The 17,680-nt window shown below is 53.0% G+C and overlaps 3 protein-coding genes across 3 annotated transcripts; 1 reads left to right on the top strand and 2 right to left on the bottom strand.

The window, feature by feature from the left end:
• Positions 1–810: 810 nt before the first annotated feature.
• On the bottom strand, positions 811–6,678 carry EMWEY_00019360 (jmjC domain-containing protein, putative; the record flags this gene model as incomplete). Its single annotated transcript, XM_013480177.1, has 5 exons — positions 811–3,037; positions 3,223–3,443; positions 3,876–4,526; positions 4,807–5,061; positions 5,626–6,678. The coding sequence occupies 5 exons, from the start codon at positions 6,676–6,678 to the stop codon at positions 811–813; spliced, it is 4,407 nt and encodes a 1,468-aa protein (XP_013335631.1).
• Positions 6,679–11,269: 4,591 nt separating this feature from the next.
• Positions 11,270–13,589, top strand: EMWEY_00019370 (ADP-ribosylation factor domain-containing protein, putative; the record flags this gene model as incomplete). Its single annotated transcript, XM_013480178.1, has 5 exons — positions 11,270–11,372; positions 11,879–11,960; positions 12,267–12,466; positions 12,919–13,019; positions 13,527–13,589. 5 exons carry the CDS (start codon positions 11,270–11,272, stop codon positions 13,587–13,589), a joined length of 549 nt encoding a protein of 182 aa, XP_013335632.1.
• Positions 13,590–14,977: 1,388 nt separating this feature from the next.
• On the bottom strand, positions 14,978–17,175 carry EMWEY_00019380 (hypothetical protein, conserved; the record flags this gene model as incomplete). Its single annotated transcript, XM_013480179.1, has 3 exons — positions 14,978–15,590; positions 16,264–16,285; positions 16,566–17,175. The coding sequence occupies 3 exons, from the start codon at positions 17,173–17,175 to the stop codon at positions 14,978–14,980; spliced, it is 1,245 nt and encodes a 414-aa protein (XP_013335633.1).
• Positions 17,176–17,680: the final 505 nt, after the last annotated feature.

The raw sequence follows: 17,680 nt of genomic DNA on the forward strand, positions 1-17,680 counted from the left end.
ACACAGCTGTCCCGAGTTCGTCTGAGATAAATAAAACTGGTAGGAGCCCGTCTGGCTTGCGGTAGCGGCATACCCTCTCCCTCTGTTCTATGTTCGGGAGGTGCAGGCGACAACGCGTTGCCTGCAACAATAATGACCTAAGGCTGCCGCAGTGAGATATCCCCCAATCACAGGCAGACAAAAGGCACAGCAGCAAGGAAAGCCACGAAGGCCGTGTCAACCCAGGATCGGTTCCTCTGCCTGCGGCGCAGTGCGTTCTCACTGTTTTCAACTCTGCCCTGTATTCGTTTCCCTACACATCCAGTATGTGTGATCTACATAGGTAAAGTACGCGAATATAGATATATATACATATATATACATACACATACATTTATATATATTTACATATAAATGCACATATATACTGTATAATATACATATATTTTATTGATGCACCGTTGCGTGCGTGTACTACTACTAGGGCACCGCACATACACCTCTGTCGCAACAGTACATGAACTCACACATGAGAACACTTCACCTTTGTGCATGCACCAGCGAACAGTTACAGCAGTGCGAGGGCCCACTTGAGACGAGTGGAAGCGGTCCCTCTAGGCAGTTCTCTTATTACCCCAATTTTAAAAATTATGTTGCGGCCGAAAGTCCGCGCAGAACCCGCAAATGCAAACATGACATAGGTCAATGCGATTCATGCACGGAATAATAAAGATATGTATCTATCGTTATCACAGTGCCTCTCTCATGCCCCTTCAACAAAAGCAACAGCAACTGCAACAACAGCAGGTGCAACAATAACCTCAAACACTCCTAAGCTTCTGGCCTTGCGGCGCGTTTGAACATGGGGAGGATCTGTTCGTCATCGTCCTCCGCTTCCTCTTTGAGCGTCTTGATGAAGTATCTCCACGTCAGCTGCTGTACATACCTTCGCACTGCTAACTCGCGCCTTCTGTCCACTACTAATTCCGGGGGAATCACCCTGAAGGGCACTACCCTGCGACCTCTACGGCCCGCAGCGGGAGGCGCCTCCTCGGGGGCCGGCACCTGCGAGCAGCTTAGTCGCCCCACACTTATATCGAGCTGCGACCCCACTTCATACGGAGCCCATTCTCCGCAATCCACCGCCAGTGGCTCCCTGCTCTTTGTGCTACTGTCCTCTCCTCCCTCTTGCTGCTGTGCCACACCCGCACCCCCCACCTGACTGCTGCTACGGGACTCGGCGAGCCGGTGCGTCAGGGGAGAAACGCCGTGTAGCCGCTGCTCCCCCTCACGCTGATGCTGCAGCTGCTGATGCTGCTGCGGCGGAGCTTGGCTAGAGAGGGAAGTCAAGCTACTGCTCCCCTGGGAGTGCGGCAGCAAGCCGTGATGGGGATGCAACTCCAGAGCCCCAGCTTGCAACGAATGCAAATCTGCATGTCTCTGGTGCTGCTGCAGGTGTTGCTGGTGCTGTAGCTGTTGCTGCAACTGTTGCTGCAACTGTTGCTGCAACTGCTGCTGCAACTGCAACTGCTGCTGCTGTAGTTGGCGGTGCTGTTGCTGAAGCTGCTGCTGCTGCAGCTGTTGCTGTTCGTGGTGTTGCTGTAGGGCTGCGAGCTGCTGTTCCGTGGGGCTGTCGAGCATGCGCTGCTCCCCCAACAGCAGCTGGATCTGCAGCAGCTCTTGCTGTTGCTTGAGTTCCTGCTGCTGGGCCTCCTGTGACTGCTGCAACGAGCGGTGTTGCAGCGCTGCAGCCGCAAATCCCTGGAGGCCTAGTTGGTGCAGGAGGGCAGGGTTGTCTGCTGAGGGCAACTGCGCGACTGCGGGGTGGTGGTGGTGGTGGTGCTGCTGTTGCTGCTGATGGTGATGATGCTCTTGCTGCTGCTGCTGTAGGGGGTCAACCCCCACAGAGGTAAGCGCAGTGCTGGAAGCTGGCGGCGAAGGCGGCTGCGGCTCTGGCTCGTGCTCCGCCTCGTCGTTGTAGCTGACGGCGTAGAAGTCCACTCCTCTGTAGGCCTTGCGCTCAAGAGCCACGAGGTCGCTCATTGAGGGTACGGACTGCAACAGCGTGTCCTCTTGAATCTCCTGCAGAAGAGGCTTCTCTTGGTGTGCCGCTGCAGCCCCTGCTTCTGCTGCTCGCCGCTTCACATCTCCGACAGCCCGGGAGGCAGCGCGAGGCCTCCCCCTCTTACGGGGGGCTAGTTCATCTGCTCCTGGAGAAGGGCACTTCATAGCTACTCCCTCGACAACTGCAGCAACTTCTGCTGCTGCTGTCGCCACTGCGGCACTGACCGGCATATCAGAAGACACAGACACAGTTGTGCCTTCCTTCGTCACAATGCCTTCTCCCACACTGTTCTCCCCAAGCTGCTGCTGCTGTTGCACTTGCTTTATTCCCGCTCTCTCTGTTGTCGCTTCTTTGGTGAGCAGCATCAGCGTGTCCAGACAATGCTGGTAAATTAGCCGCAGGGTAGGGAGCGGGAAACGGGTGAGAACGATGCGCTGCGCGCAATTGCAGGAGAGGCTGCCGGTACACTCGAGACACACGTAGTCTTCTTGGTGGCAGCAGGAGACGCAAGTGAGGGAACAGCATGCCTTGCAGCTACTGCAATCCTTAACCGGCAGCGACAGCACCCGAGCCATCCGCTGCAGCAGCTCCTCCTTGGGCCCCTCTTCATCGCCGAAGGGAAGAGGCACCAGCAGATCCCCAAATGAAGAGAGAAGCCGCCTCAAGTCTTGCCGCCATCCCTTCACCTCTGGGTCGAGAGCCTCCACCAGGTTCAGCTGTCCTGCGGCAAGCTGCATGGGAGCTGCAGCAAGATGCTGCTCAACTGCAGCAGCTCGGCCAGCGAATTCCTCAAGCAGCAGTCGAGCCACCGCTCTACACAGCTCGAGCTGCTGTCGCCCTGAAAACCCCCCAGACGATTGCAGTGCAGAACGCAGCACTAACTGCTGATAAGGGATGCACGTAGAACGCATGTACCGGTAACTCCGAATGGCCTTTTGGCCCCACTGCAGCCACAGAGGAGGCGCGAAGTTGCACGCCTCGTTGCAGTTAAACCTGAATCCCAAAAAAAAACACACGCGAAACAGACACAAATCCCCAATACGACGCATGTGCTTGGGTGCTTCAGATGCAAAGCGGAGGGTAGAACATCGAGAAGATCCACACCACACCAAGGAGACACACAGCCACAACCACAGGAGTACAGCAACAACAGCTCCAGCGAGGTGGCCCCTGCGTACCCTGCGTTAAATCCCGCGTGGTACGTGCGTGGCCACAGCATGACAAATTCCTTGGCGTGTTGTTCGATGCGGTAGACAGGGATGTTGTTTTCCACAAACAACGAAGGAGGCAGCTGCACCGTTAACGAGTGCAGCACATAATGAGGATCCCGATCAGCAAGGTAAGACTGCAGCGTCCGTTCGACAGACGGAGCCCGAGAAGGCGGCACCACATACCATATCTGCAGCAGCAGCACAAGCATGCCAAAGACGTGCCAGCTTGACGTAGCCTGTGAGGCTGACACAGGAGCAATGAATGGTGTTGCGGTGTCTCGGTAGCTCGTGCGAAGCGGCATATTCACCATTGCGCAACTGGAAGCAGCACCAAGAGAACAACAGGCCAGCAAATAACAAAAACACTAACAACTAACAACAAACAACGAAGAACAGCAAACGACAACGAGTATCGGCAACCAGGAAAAGCAGATGGTGGCAAACAAACACCAAACAATAACAAGAACTACTAATTCGGAACATAAACGCCAATCAGCACCCGACAAAAACAAACAGCAGCCAACAAGAACCCAGCAGCGGCAAGCAGCATACAAAGGCGACAGCGGCAAATGGCAGTAGCAAACCACCAAAAACAGCAGAAATCTAGCAAGTAACAGTACCTTGGGTGCCCCCCAGTGGTGGTAGTTGCACGCGGCGAAGAAGTTGTCTTCCGTATGCCAACAGAAGCTCGAGAAGACAGTACCCACGTAAAGCCACGGTGACGTTACCCCAGGCACATCCCGATGATAATGCCGCAGTAGAGAGCCTTCAACCCGAGCCAGGCGCGCCAGATTCCAGGGATGAGTTGCGTAGTCGTAGTCCTGCTCCAACTGCTGCTGCTGCTGCGGTTGGAGATGGGGCTCCGTCTTGGTCATGCCGTCGTGCGCCTGCGGCGCAGGGGCGTGGCACTGCCGCTGTTGCGGGCTACCTCCCACGCTGGCCTCCGTGCTGCTGCTGCCGCTACTCGCGCTGCTGCTACTGCTAGCGTTGCTGCTGCTCCTGGCGCAGTTTGCTGTAGAGCCGTCCAGTGAAGCATCGCCTGTTGGTGTTCCTTCGGGGGGCACTGGAAAGCCGCTTCCCAGTTCGTTGGTGCGTAGATCTGCTGCGTAGTGCACTGTCAGTTGTGGGGCCCCACTCTCAACGCTTTTCCAGTACACTGCCTCTACTGTCTCGATGCTGGGACTGCAACAGCCAAAGACCTGCCGAGTCAACTCGCGGTCGTGCGAACGCAACTCCGACGCATGCACTGGCGCCTCTGGGTGTTGAAACGGCTGCAGCGAAAACAACACCACACCGACACCACACATCACTTGTGGCAGCACGCACTAACGACGCAGGAGAAACACGAATGTAGTAGCTCATACAGAAAAGTCCATGCACGCACTACTGCAGAATGCATAAGCACAGCACAAGCACAGGTATGTCGATAGCACTGGAGTATTAAAGGTACTACCAAACATAAGGTACAGTAAGGTACAAAATGGGATTATTTGGAAGGCATTATATAGCAATACACATCGGGAGTTGCATTGCAACTGCATGCATGTTTACCTTGCCCGACATGAGAGAGTGAACTTCTTGGGTTCGAACATGGAAAAGCGCCTGATCGTTGATGAGGGCTTGGAGGGCAAATGGGGGACTCCAGTCCTCTGGAGGAATAACTTTGACAGCTCCGAATTCCCTGCCTATTGCGCGCAGACTCTCGAAGAAGGAAATCGGATTAGCAGAGAAAGCAGCGCGCGAGGGAAAGCGTAGCTCAGGAACAGCAGGCAAAGAAGAGTAATTCATCTCCACGCGACGTGTCTCCTGTGCAAAAAGAAGACATAAAATAAGAATAAAATCCGAAACAAAATCAAAACATAGAGTACACATCGATACACCTCCACAGGTGGCTAGACGGTGCAACGCCGCTCCGCCTCGTGCTGCTCTCACCGCAGAGCAGCGCAGCTAAACAAAGATAAAACAAACGACAGACAACAGCAAACAACGATTAAAAGCAACGGAAAGCAACAAGCGATGTTCAACAAACACTAATGGTAAACGAACAAAGGCAACAAAAGAAACAGCCAGCAACAAAGACAGGAAAACAACAATGCACAACAGACAAACGCGAGACAAAGTTGAACACAATGAAGCTAGCAGAAATGGAACACAACACAGCCCCACTATGTAAGCAAACAGTCTTATACTCAATTCCCCCTACAGAACTAGAGAGAGTCCAACACAAAAACAAAACACAAAAGAGGGCTCTCTCGTTCCTTCCCAGGCGATAGTGTGTGCCCCTGAACAAGCCTGCTGCTAACCGCACAACTGTTGCTGCCGCCTCAGCAGCAGTTGCAATAGCTGAAGCAGAGCCTAATGGTGTCTCACCAAGAGAGAGCGTCCAATGGCGACCTTCAGCAGCTTGTCATCGGCCGCTGCGTCCACTTCAAACATTCGCGGGGCCCTTCGCGCCCTCTGGGGCCTCTCTCCAGCAGCTTGTGTCGCAGGTGCTGCTGGTGGTGTTGGCGCAGCTGTTGCTGTTGCTGGTGCTGGTGCGGTTCCCCGGTTTCGACGACCACCCCGGGCACCCGCACGGCTACCCCGTGGAGCAGCTGCCTTCGCAGCTGCTGCAGCAATGTTCGTCGTGGCAGGAGTTGCTGCAGCAGACGCGGGAGGGCTGGCTGCAGCAGCAGCATACACGGGGGCAGGCGACGCACCACGAGCCGCCGACGCTGCAGTAGCTGCTACGGGAGCTGCTGTGGCTGCTGGGGATGGTGACCCTACGTGATGTGAAGCAGCAGGGATATGCGCTCCTCCTCCAGGACCTGGAACACCTACAGCAGATGCTGCGGGGGCAGGAGCTGCTGCAGCAGAAGCTCCAGTACGTTGTGGCACTGCAACCGCAGGAGCTGCTGCCGGAGGTGGTGGGGCTGCCGTGTGTTGCTGTGGTGGTGGTGCTGCTGGAGCTGCTGTGTAAGGGCTGCCTTGTATACCATGAGCTGCTCCTCTGGTCGGCCCTCCTACATGTGATGGAGATGCTGCAGTAGGAGGCGCTGCTGCAGCAGCTGCTGCAGGAGAAACGATTGGTGCTGCGTTAGGTGAAGGCACACCAATACAAGGCATCTGTGCCTGCTGCAAGAGAGGCCCAACAGCAGCCTGGGGGACACCCCCAACGGAGAGGGGCCTCCCAGCTGCAGCAAGTGCTGTCGCCATTGCTGCTGCTGGGTTGGCAGCTGCAGGCATTGCGGCAGCAACGGCGTGGAAGGCTGCTGCTGCGGCGGCAGCTGGGGTTGCGAAGGGCGCCGCAGATCTGGCGAAGGCATGAGACGGCACAGCAGAATGTGCGGCAAAAGAAGCATTCCCTGCTGCTGCTGTTGTACCAGCAGGCGCTGCAACTGCTGCCAGTGGCCTGGAGGCCTCTGCTGCTGTGCGCCCTTCCATGAGGAAGTTCATACCCTGCGCCTTAAGGGAGAGGACTTTTAGAAATCACGAAGCAGCCTCTCCCCCCTTCTGCTGCTGCAATGAGCTCCTTAGCGTTAGCAAATGCCGGAGCCGGCGGCAGCAATAGCTGCTGCTGCTGCTGCTATACGAGGCGGCAGCAGCGGCCCCACAGCTCCCAGTGCGTCTGAGACAACAGGCGTCATTCAACTGTCGTGGGTGCTGCAAAAGCTCCCAGCTCTTGCACAGCAACACAGCGCGGGAGGGACCCGGCAGCAACAGCAGCAGCAGAGCAGAAGCTGCTCCTCCAATGCACCGACAGGTGAGAGCGGACAGGCCCCTGGGTGTATCAGCCTGCAGGACACCTCCCTTCCGAAACAAAGAAAGTCTAGGAGAGCCACTGAGGAGGGAGCAGGGTGGAAAGACTCTCAGAGCAGCACCTCGAGCGAGACGCGTCAAGCATGCAGCGAAGGAGCAGCAACAGCAGCAGCAGCAGCTGCTGCTGCTGCAGAGACACGCACAGAAACCTCGCGATGCCGCACTACTCCCCCTATCCAGTTTATGAAAACCAAACGGCCTGAGCACCAGCAACTCCTGCAGCAACTGCTGCTGAGGAGGCCCCTCCAGCAGCGCAGCAGGCAGGGCGGGGGCCCTGTTGCGTGGGAGGCTGCTTCCCCTGTAAGTCACGAGCCCCTCTACTAAACCCTCAAATCACGTTAAATCTGTCTTAAAGAAGGATTTAAAGGGGAATACAAAGGTATTATAAGAGCAAAACCCTCTATGGGGACTGCCGGCCCTACAGGAGCCTCAGCTGCCGCCAGGTGCTGCTGCAGCAGCTTCGGCGCGGCCTAGGCGTACAGCAGCAGCAGCAGCACTAGCAGCAGCCGCAGCACAAGCCTTGCAGCGACATCAAAGGCCCCCTGGAATTCTAGAGATTGACAGAAAAACGGAACACATTACAGAAACGAGAAAATTTTACATAATGCAGCTGTCTGTAAGCCCTTCTAGCCTAGCAGCAACAGCTTGCGTAGTACGGGGGAGCCCTGTGGCTGGCACTGGCTGGGTTGATGTCCTCGAGTCCATGGACCCCTACTAAAAAAATGTATATATTTTTGCCTTTTTTCTATCCCTTTTAAGACTTTAGTGATCCGCTAAGTAGCCACTGTCGTCCCCTCTAGAAACTACACAGCGCCCCTGCTACTCGTCTCGCCTCGGTGCAGCAGCCACCAAGATGCGAGACATGAAGTGCTGCACAGCGGGTGTGGGGCTTCATGCAGTGTCCAGTAGACAAATGTAGTTTTGTTACTAAATTGGTTGGTTTAATTGCTTGTTTTGTTCGCAACGAGACACAAGAATACTGCAGATGGCCACGGCACCCCGGCAGCCACTACCCTTGGGGAACAAGGTACCACGGCTGCAAGTTAGGGAGGATCAGCTCTCTTCTTCTTATTTGCCACATATGTATGCGTACGTTTTAATACTTACAGTATTCTGTGACATGAGTTGTGAAAGCGTAGTGAGAATTCATCGGAGGGGACGACTGCCTGCCCTTCTGTAGGGAGGGTCATTGTAACAGGGTCTCTGCAACTGAAGTGCGGGTTCTGGATCTTATGCGAGGAATATTGTGAGCCTCAGTGGAGTAATATTACCCATATGCAGTTGAATTCCTTCTTGAATCTCCCGGCATCATGAGCGCAGCGACTTACGCTCCTTGAGTGTATGATAGGAGTCTTTAACGACGGTGCCGAAAACTATGGTGGGGCTATTGTGAACTGCAAGTAAGATGTCCTAAGCACTCGGGCGCTGCGTTCATGTACCTTGGTCTGCCTAAAATTGTACTTCCATTGTAGGAGCTGCATACCACACGGAAGGGGTCGGCAGCCTTCCTTGCCAGGTGCCCACAAAATGCGAATGGCACACAGATGTGTTAAGCTTTGTGCGTGTAAGCATGCAGCGTAGTGTGATGCCTGTCGACGAGGCCTATTCCAATCTACATATACGCATTGGCGAAACCAAATGATAAAAGGACTGCGGAACACCGCATGAGGCGGAGCAGTGAACCGCTCCGATGCATAGATAACTGTTCGTTTCACGTGGGCTCTAAGCATAAGCATCACCTCGCGTCCCTTTAATCCGTCAGCAATAATATTCGCCTGGACGTGGGAATTGACGGTTGAACTTTGCTTCTTCTGAGTAGTCCCACCGGTTGATTTCCTCTCCGTTATGCTGGGTTTGCCTGGATATCCAGTCACAGCTTCGTGCGGGAAATTTGGTGCATTACGCTTGGCCTCCATACGGTGCCAATCTCGCTTTGAATCTCCTCGTTATTTGGTAGACAGGGGAGGCCTTCTTTGCTTTGTGGATACCTCTGCCGTTTTTTCCGTGTCTAACTGGGTCAAATCCCCCCAAATTGTGCTCGTCGTAAGAGTAGAGTGACAAACTCTGGCATCTCGGCCGAATGTGGCGGCTTTTCTGCGCTGGGCAGGAATGCCGTTTCTCTCCTCTTGTTTTTACTCGGATATTACTCTTCTTCCTGTACACAGCATAAATGATGTTGGAAGCGCTAGGAGCTTATGCCATTCCGTGCCAATTCGCACATAAACACAAACAGTCTAGTCTAGATATCTCATGCGTTCCCCATAGCCGGCCTACTATTATTCTGTATTGGGAGGTTGTTCCAACGGAAGTGTCCGTTACCACTGTAATGTGGCTAGCTTCCCATTAAGGCCACCTCTCCACCCGGGGGCGTTCCGATCGTCTTGTCGTGTATGTAGACGGCTACAGGTAACTGCATGGGCCTACTGATTGCACCTCGGCCCCGTGGCTTCCTCTTCACTGTGGAAGTTTGTAAAGGATACTTCTTTAAACATTTTCATTTTAGAGGCGCTCTCCCCCACTTGATCCAAAAGTGCTGCGTGTTCTGGCAAGCTGCCACATTTAACCCCTTTGTTCTCTTTTCCGCAACGCACAAAACAACGGGCTACCTCCCTCCCTCTCTCTCTGTTCTTTACATATTGTCTATACGCACATAACTGTAAATCACTCGTGTGGATATCCCTTCACAGCCGACCTCTCTTAGTCTCCAGAACCCATCCCTAGACCAGCACAAATGTGTGGCGATGGCATACACAGGAGGATGCTGGGGCGTGCATCTCAGCAGATTCTTGCAACACCTGCCTCGAGAAACCAGCGTGGTTACTTATATCGCAGCCCTCTTTAAATAATCCACCTAGGACAGGCAATTTTCAAACACTACCTTGGCTCGAGCTGCTCAATCTTCCAAGTAGGAAGAAGTAGAAGTGCTCGCACTACCTCAAGACAGGCAGCTCTCTTGACTCCTGCGAACCTAGTAAGGCCGCACGCGCCACAAACTAGAGCGCTCGAGCGGCTAAATGAGCAAGGCAGCAGCAGTACTGTCTAACTTGATGGTACAAAGATACAAACAAAACGGGAAAATACACGTACTACCTTTCTATTATGACACAACACTACACTGCCTGCACTAGCACAAAATGACCTTGCACAAGGGAAAATCAATGAATTACTTGAGACACTTGGGGCCTGTAGGCTAGCCAAGCACTCACCAACCAAGATTATGGAGGTTCTCCAGTGTGCCTACAAGGAACCAAGGCTGCACTGCCTGTTGCAGGCCTTGCCCCACCCCCACTCCTATGACAGCTGATAGCTTTCTAAAGCCTACATATTGCCCACTGCACGACTTAGTGAATGTGGCATTTGGGGGTCTGCTGCAAGAGGGAGGTGGGGGCCAAATGCGTATATTTAATGAGACACGAATAATATGCACTGCTCTCGTACTCCCAGGTACGCCGCCGCGCGAGTGAGCAGACAGCAGAAAGGGAACTGCGTTAAAGCAGCACCAAAGCAGAATGCCGAAATGCTTGGCGCCATTTCTTTTCAGACACTGAAGCGTTGGTCCTTGTGCTGCTGACTCTGCAGCAGCAACAGCAACACGAGTCGCTGCAGCAGCTGCTGCTACTGCTGCATGCTCCATCTCGCGTTGTTTTAGCGGTTGTGTCTTCATTGCATTTTTTGTGAATATTCAAAATAATAAAGTTGAGCATTTTGGAGTCGGCGTTTGGCCTTGTGAGTCGGGGCGCTGCTGGTGGTTCCCCGCGGCTGCCTTCCAGCTGTGCTGCTGCAGCCCGTTGGCTGTCTGCTGCAGCAGGTTAGCTCCTTGCTGCAGCAAGTTAGCTGCTGTAGCACATTGCAGCAGCTCCAGCAACCGCAGCAGCTGCTCGAACCGTAATGAAGACGGTGTACGAACACCCACGGGGAGCTACTTTCCCGCAGCCGCTGCAGCCTGGCAACTGGTGGTGACGGCAGCAGCCGCAACGCTCGCAGATACAGCGGCAGCAGCAACAGCAGCAACAGTAGAAGCTGCGACCACAGCTGCGGCAGCATCATCACCAGCAGCAGGTGTGGCGGCTAAAAAGTTGGGTAGGTTGGAATTCACAGTGATCGGGGGGGATCGGGATCGTCTTCCCTCGATCCCGATCCCCCGCGTCGTCCTCAGTGTATGAACCCTCAATGCTCACGCTCGGATATTTGGGGTTTAGGGTTTAGGGTTTACGCCATGGGAGGGGCCCTCTCCTCTTGGTTCCCGCGCCTCTTTGGGGGGCGCGAAGTCCGCGTGTTGATTCTTGGCCTTGACAACGCCGGCAAGACCACCATCCTATGTACGTAAACAACTGGATAGCTATCTAACTAACCGGATGCATGGCTAGCTGTCAAGCATGCTGGCTAGCTGGCTACAAAGCTAGCTAGCTCGCTGGCAGGCGAGCGTCGCTGCCACGCCGTGGCTAGCGATGTAACTAGCTGCCGACATAGGTACCTGTCTACTCAGCCTGTCCCCTACCTATCTAGCTATGTAGATAGCTGAGAAGTTAGCTGCTGTCTTAGCAGCTAAGCTGCCTCCAGCGCAGCAGCCCAAGCAGCAGCAACAACGACAACGACAGTAGAAACACCGTTGCTGCGGCTGTCCCTTTGTACGCAGATCGCCTACACCTTAACGAAGTTATACAAACAGTACCAAGTGGGTGAAGCGGAACCAGAACTAGCGGCAGTAGCGGCGATAGCACGAGCAGTAACATCAGCGAAAGCTGAAACAGCCGCAACACCAGATCCAGCCGGAAGAGCAGCAGCAACAACAGCAGTAGATATTGGTGTCGTGTATGTAATGCAGCAATTGGTTTCAATGTCGAAACAGTGAAATACAAAAACATCGAATTTCAGGTGTGGGATTTGGGTGGTCAAACATCAATTAGGTAAGCCGTAAACCCTAATCCTCCAATGCTGAACACTAGACACGAAGTCTACTAATAGATCTCAGGGTCCATCGGTGCATGCATAGCTAGGGTTTGTGTTCGGCACAGGGAGCTTGCTTTGTGTTTTCTAGAGTGTACGATTCGTTGAGGGTTTATACGGTTTAGGGTTTACGACTTGCTGTGAGTTTGCTGGTACCGCCTAGTTGGGTGCTGTGTGGGGTTGAGGATTTATGGTTTAGGGTTTGCACTTCGTCAGCGGGTTAGGGTCTAAAGGTTTATGGTTTAGGGTTCAGGGTTTGCGTGTAGGCCTTACTGGCGATGTTATTACCTAAACACTCAAGCCCTCATCTACGTTGTCGACAGCGCAGACGTGGAGCGGCTTCCTGACGCAAGACAGGAGTTGCTGCTTATGCTAGAGGTAGCTAGAGCAACGGCAGCAGCAGGAGCAGCAGCAGGAGCAGGAGCTGCTGCTGCCACTGTGCCGAAGCTAAACAGCAGCAGACTGCGTTGATCTATAGGCAGCGGTTGCGACTGCGGCAAATATATGTAGTTAGTGCCTGCACAAGCATAACCGGCAGCAGCGTCGGCAGCAGCAGCAGCAGGTTGCCGTGTTTTTGTGTGTAGGAGGAGGAGCTAAAGGATGTAGCCCTTGCAGTTATTGCAAATAAACAGGACCTCCCACGGGCTCTCAACGAAGGAGAGGTATGCTTTTGCTGCAGCAAAAGTAGCAACAACAGCAGCAGCAACAGCTCCGCAGCAGCACAGGCAGCAGCAGCACCGCAGCGCTACCACGAGCACGGACGTTAGCAGCACCAACAACAGTAGCAGCAACAGCAACAAACGGCATAGGGTAGCGGGTAGTATGGAGACTCTAGGAGACAATTGATGCTCTCTCCGTTTTCTTTTGTGTCTCCTTTTTTCCCTTACTGTCTCCATTTACTGTTTCCTGTTGTTGCAGATTTCAATGGCATTGGGTCTGTCCTCTTTGCGGGAGAGGCGCTGGTCCGTCTTCGGCGCATCTGCTGTCAAGGGAGAGGGCATATCAGCAGCAATGGACTGGTGAGCAGCAGCAACAGCTCAAGAACAACAGCACCAACAGCAGCTGTATCTTTCTCCGTCACTTTTACTCTCTCTGTCAAATCTATGAGTGTAACTGTCTCCCTTGAGGAGATAGGCGAGACAGAGAGATAATGTGCATATCCATTCTTCGCTGCTGCAGCTCCTGCTGCTGGAGCACTGCAGCAGACACAGAGAAAGGCACAGACACAGAAACCGCAACTGACACAGAGACAGAAACAGCGAAGAGAGGCAGACACAGAGAAGGAGAAGCAGACAGTAAAGGGGCCAGACAGCAAGAGAGACAGAGAAAGAAATGGAGTCTCAGAATATGAAAGTGGACCCTAATGCTGCTGTTTGTGTACCTTCGCCTCCTTTTTCTGTCTCCTATTGCTTGTTTATTACTTTGCTCCTCTTTATTGTCTCATTGCCTATTCTCTTGCAGAGGCTCTACTATCAGCCTCTGGAGAAGGACGGGCAACGCTTTTTGTGTCATTGTGTGTGCTGCAGGTTAGCAGAGGTTCTGTCTTGAGCGGTCGCGAATGGCGCAGCAGCAGCAGCAAGATAGCGTAGATGTTGCTGCACATGCGGCCCGGGTTATTGGTGCTGCCGCGACTGCTGCGGCGGCCAGCGTTGCAGCGCAGCTATGTCTGCTGTTGCAGCGCAAGGGCCACTGAGGCACCAGCTGCTTCAGCTATTGCTTCCTTCTGTTTTCTGTTACCGCACCAGCGACTGCAGCGGCTGCAGCAGCAGCGGCTGCTGCTGGTTTGTGAGACGTTACTGAGGGTGAGCTGCCCACGGGCAAGAGGCAATGGAGCAACAGTGAAGGGAGAAGGCAAGGATTGGATAAACAACTGCCGCCCATACCGCAATAGACAAATGCTTATATTTTGTTCTGCTTAAGGTCTCCCAGCTTCAGGTGTATGCACACTTTAGTAATAGCCGTAATCAGCATAATATTAGTAATAGTAAAAATAATAGCCCCTGAGGTGCATGCCCACCTTAATAATAACCCATAAGGTGTATGTACAGCTCGGTAAACCCCCCGTGCTGCATCGCCTCCCCAGCTGCATGCAGTCGCTGTTCCTTCTTTTCGTCTATCTTTAGAGAGACCCACTATACAACAGTTTACAGGGGGCTATGTCCTTACAGCTAGCTGCAGCTAGCTGTATGCAACGAAACCCGCCTGTGGCTGCGCATCTAGCTGCTACTGGCAGAACAGCTAGCTGCAGCTAAGGCTACCCGCGTCATCCAGCTAGCTAACAAAGGATAGAACTGCAAGCTACTGGTTTACAGCAGCGGCGACAGCTAGCTGCAGTTAACATACCTAGCTGCTGCTACTCCAGCTAGCTGCTGCTAAGTCACCTGGCTGACGCTGCTCCAGCAAACTGCAGCAAGACAGGAAACTGCTGCCAAGCCAGCTTGCTGCTGCAGTTACAGCTAGTTGCTGCTGGCTGCAGCAAGCCGTACCGCTATATGCTAAAGTATCGATGAATTAAGGCGGTCTTTACAAGCAACAGCGCAAAGGCACCTCAGCCTGCGGCTGCAGCTGTTGCTGCAGCGCCTCGCGCATGCGCTGCTGCGGCGGAAGCAAAGCTGGTTTCCTGCCGTTGTTGGCGGGCTGGTGGCCGCTGCTGCACCAGCAGCAGAACAACGCCTCCCTCGCTACCTGCGTGTCGCCTGCAGTGTCTGTTACAGCTGCTTTGGCATACTGACAAATTTGTTATGCTGCAGAGAGACCTGTTGAGGTTTTATGGCTTAGGGTTTGACGGCTGGAATCGGCTCGTGGAGCGGGAAAACAAAGGATAAAATTAAATACAATACGCAACAGCAGGCCGCTGCTGTTGTCCCTAATAAAAATCGTGGTGCTGCATATGCTGCTGTATCTGGTGCTGTTGTTGTTGTCGCTGCTGCTTCGGCTGCTTCTGCTGCTGCTGGAGTGTTACCTAAAGTATGGCATCCTAGTGTTGAGCTTCTGCTGTTGCAGCGCAGATGGGTCCCTCAGCAGCAGCTGCTGCTTCAGCTGCTACTCCTGCTGCTTCTGTCAACGAAATAGCTGCATCTTTTGCTTCTTCGGCTGTCTGTGCACCGCTGCTACCTTTCATTGTTTTTATGGACATTTCCAGGTGCAGCTGCTGCAGTTTCTGCTGGTCGTACTGCGAATGGCCCTGCTGTTGTTGCTGTTGTTGATGATGCTGCTGTTGTTGCCGTTGCTGCTGTCGACGCTGATGCTGATGCTGCTGCTGCACGGATGGGGCGGCGGGAGGAAAAAATTGAGGTGCTGCTGCCTTGAGTTTGCGGAGGTAAGTTTTTTCATCAAAAGGAACAAAGCGAAGCGGCTGCTGCTGCTGCTGGTGTTGCTGCTGCTGGTCCTCGGCGGCTCCGTCCTTTAATCCTTCAACCTCAGCGATTGTCCGCAGCCTTTTAGATCTTCCCACCTCATCTGCATCCTCCTTCCCGTTGCTGTTGCTGCTGTTGATATTGCTGTTGCTGTTGCTGTCGGCAGCGAGCAAGTAGAATTTTACGAGGTCGTGTTTCAGCGGATATACAGAAGTCAGCATTTCCTGCGCAGGCCTGACAGCAGCAACAGCAGCAGGGGCAGCAGCAAGAATACTGGGAGGAGGCATGCATATTTGGAGCAGCGGCAGCTGCAACTGCAAGACATGCAGCAGAATCTAGTAGTAACAGAAACACCCGTAGCACCAGCAGCAGTAGTAGCAGCAGCAACAATAGTAGCAGGAGCATCACTGGCGGGAGCATCGGCAGTACCAGCAACAGCAGCACTAGCATCAACCGCAGGAAGAGCAGGAGCAGCAGCAGCAGCACGGCCAGCACAAGGACCAGTGGCAGCAACAGCAGCAACAGGACCAGCAGCAGCAAAAGCAGCAGGGTGAGGAGGAGGAGAAGGAAGGTACCGGAAGTATTTGCTGAGGCAGGAGGGGAGGAATTGGAAGTGGGGCCCCAAGTTAAGAGTTGCGGAGGCCCCATTAAAGAGAGACACCGCAGGGTGTAACTCGCAGCAAAGAAGAGGAGAAAAGACTTTATGGTACAAAATACCATTAATAGAAAAAGAAATAAAAGAAGAAGGATAAGGTTTTATACCTACAGGGAGGGTTGTATCATGGGTAATGTCGCATAATAAACCTAAAGAAAAGACAAAGAAAATCTATCTATTTGCATATTTATATTATTATTGAAGCATTTTCGGTTAAATATTTAAATTTATTTAATGAGCAAATTAAAATACCCTTTTGTATTAAATAAATACACTCAAAATGCAGCACGAAAGCACAAACCTACGTGTACACTCTAACTTGCTGCAGCAGGGTTTCGCATGCATACAGCAGACACGGCAACATCCAAGGGAACCCACTATACAGGCAGCAGAAGAAACCACCCTTCAAGATTAGAGGTAGATCAGACAGAAACGCATGAACAACAGCAGCAGCAGCAGAAGCAGCAGCAACCCTGGCAGTATCAGCATTGCTACCCCGAACAGCAGCAGCAGCACCACCAGCAGCGACAGCAGGTGTATGTTTTGCTGCTTACCCTGCTGCAGGAACCTCCAGAGAGCAGCACGGCCCCTCGGGTCTTCGAGTGTTACTGGAGGTCTTCCAGGCATATGGACGAAGCAACCAACAATGTCTCCTTCTTGTAAACTAGGTGCTGCTGTTGTAGCAGCAGATTCGCCGCTGCAGCAGCTCGCAGCAGCAGTACCAGCAGAAGGAGGAACACCACTATCGGCAGCACCGCAACCGCATGCGCAACGACAGCAATAGCAGGACGAAACACCAGCAGCACCACCAGCAGGTGCTGCTGCTGTTGTTGCTGCAGCTGCTACTGCGTCGAGTGCAGCAGCAGCGTCATCTGTTTCTGTTGCTTCGTTGTGTGGGTTATGCTGCGGCTGCTGCTGCGGTTTCCGCGCCATTGTAGCTGCTGTGTCCGCAGGAGCCGGTTGCTGCTCCTGCTTGTCCCGCCGCTGCTGTTGCAGCTCAAGCTGTTGCTGCAGTAGCTGCTGCTGCTGCTGCATCGAATGCTGGCAGAAGAGAGCTAAATTGATGTTTGACTGTTTAAGACGTTTTCGTTTCCCTCCCGTCACAACAAAGAGGCCCTCAAGTCGAGGGGCCCCTCTTACACTAGCCACCTTCGCAGCTAACATCCTGCTGCTGCTGCTGCTTCCCCGTTTGCTGCTACTGCTGCTACATGTGCATCTGCAGCAGCACTTTGGCTGCTGATGATGCTTTCCCTGATGCTCCCCCTGATGCTCCCCCTGCTGCTGCTGCTGCTGCTGCTGCTGTTGCTCTTGCTGCTGGTGCTGCAGTTGGCAATATGATCCAATGGCATAAGCGAATTGATTAGATCCAATTGGTGCTCTTGGGGGACAAAGACGAGAAGAAAATCCAACGCGAAGAGAAGGACCAAGAGCATTCAATCCTCCATAGACAAACTCATCTTCGTACAACTATACAACAAAAACACAAAATATATATTCAATTGAATTCAATTTAATTATAATTTATATATTACGTTTTATTAGTAATTAGTAATTGTTCTTAGTAAGATCATTCAAGCCATAAACCCCTACACAAACTCATCTTCGTACAACTATACAACAAAGACACATTATATATATATATATATATATATATATATATATATATATA

The sequence above is a fragment of the Eimeria maxima genome, genomic scaffold, assembly GCF_000499605.1.
Source record: "Eimeria maxima Weybridge genomic scaffold, Emw_scaff170, whole genome shotgun sequence".
NCBI lineage: Eukaryota > Apicomplexa > Conoidasida > Eucoccidiorida > Eimeriidae > Eimeria > Eimeria maxima.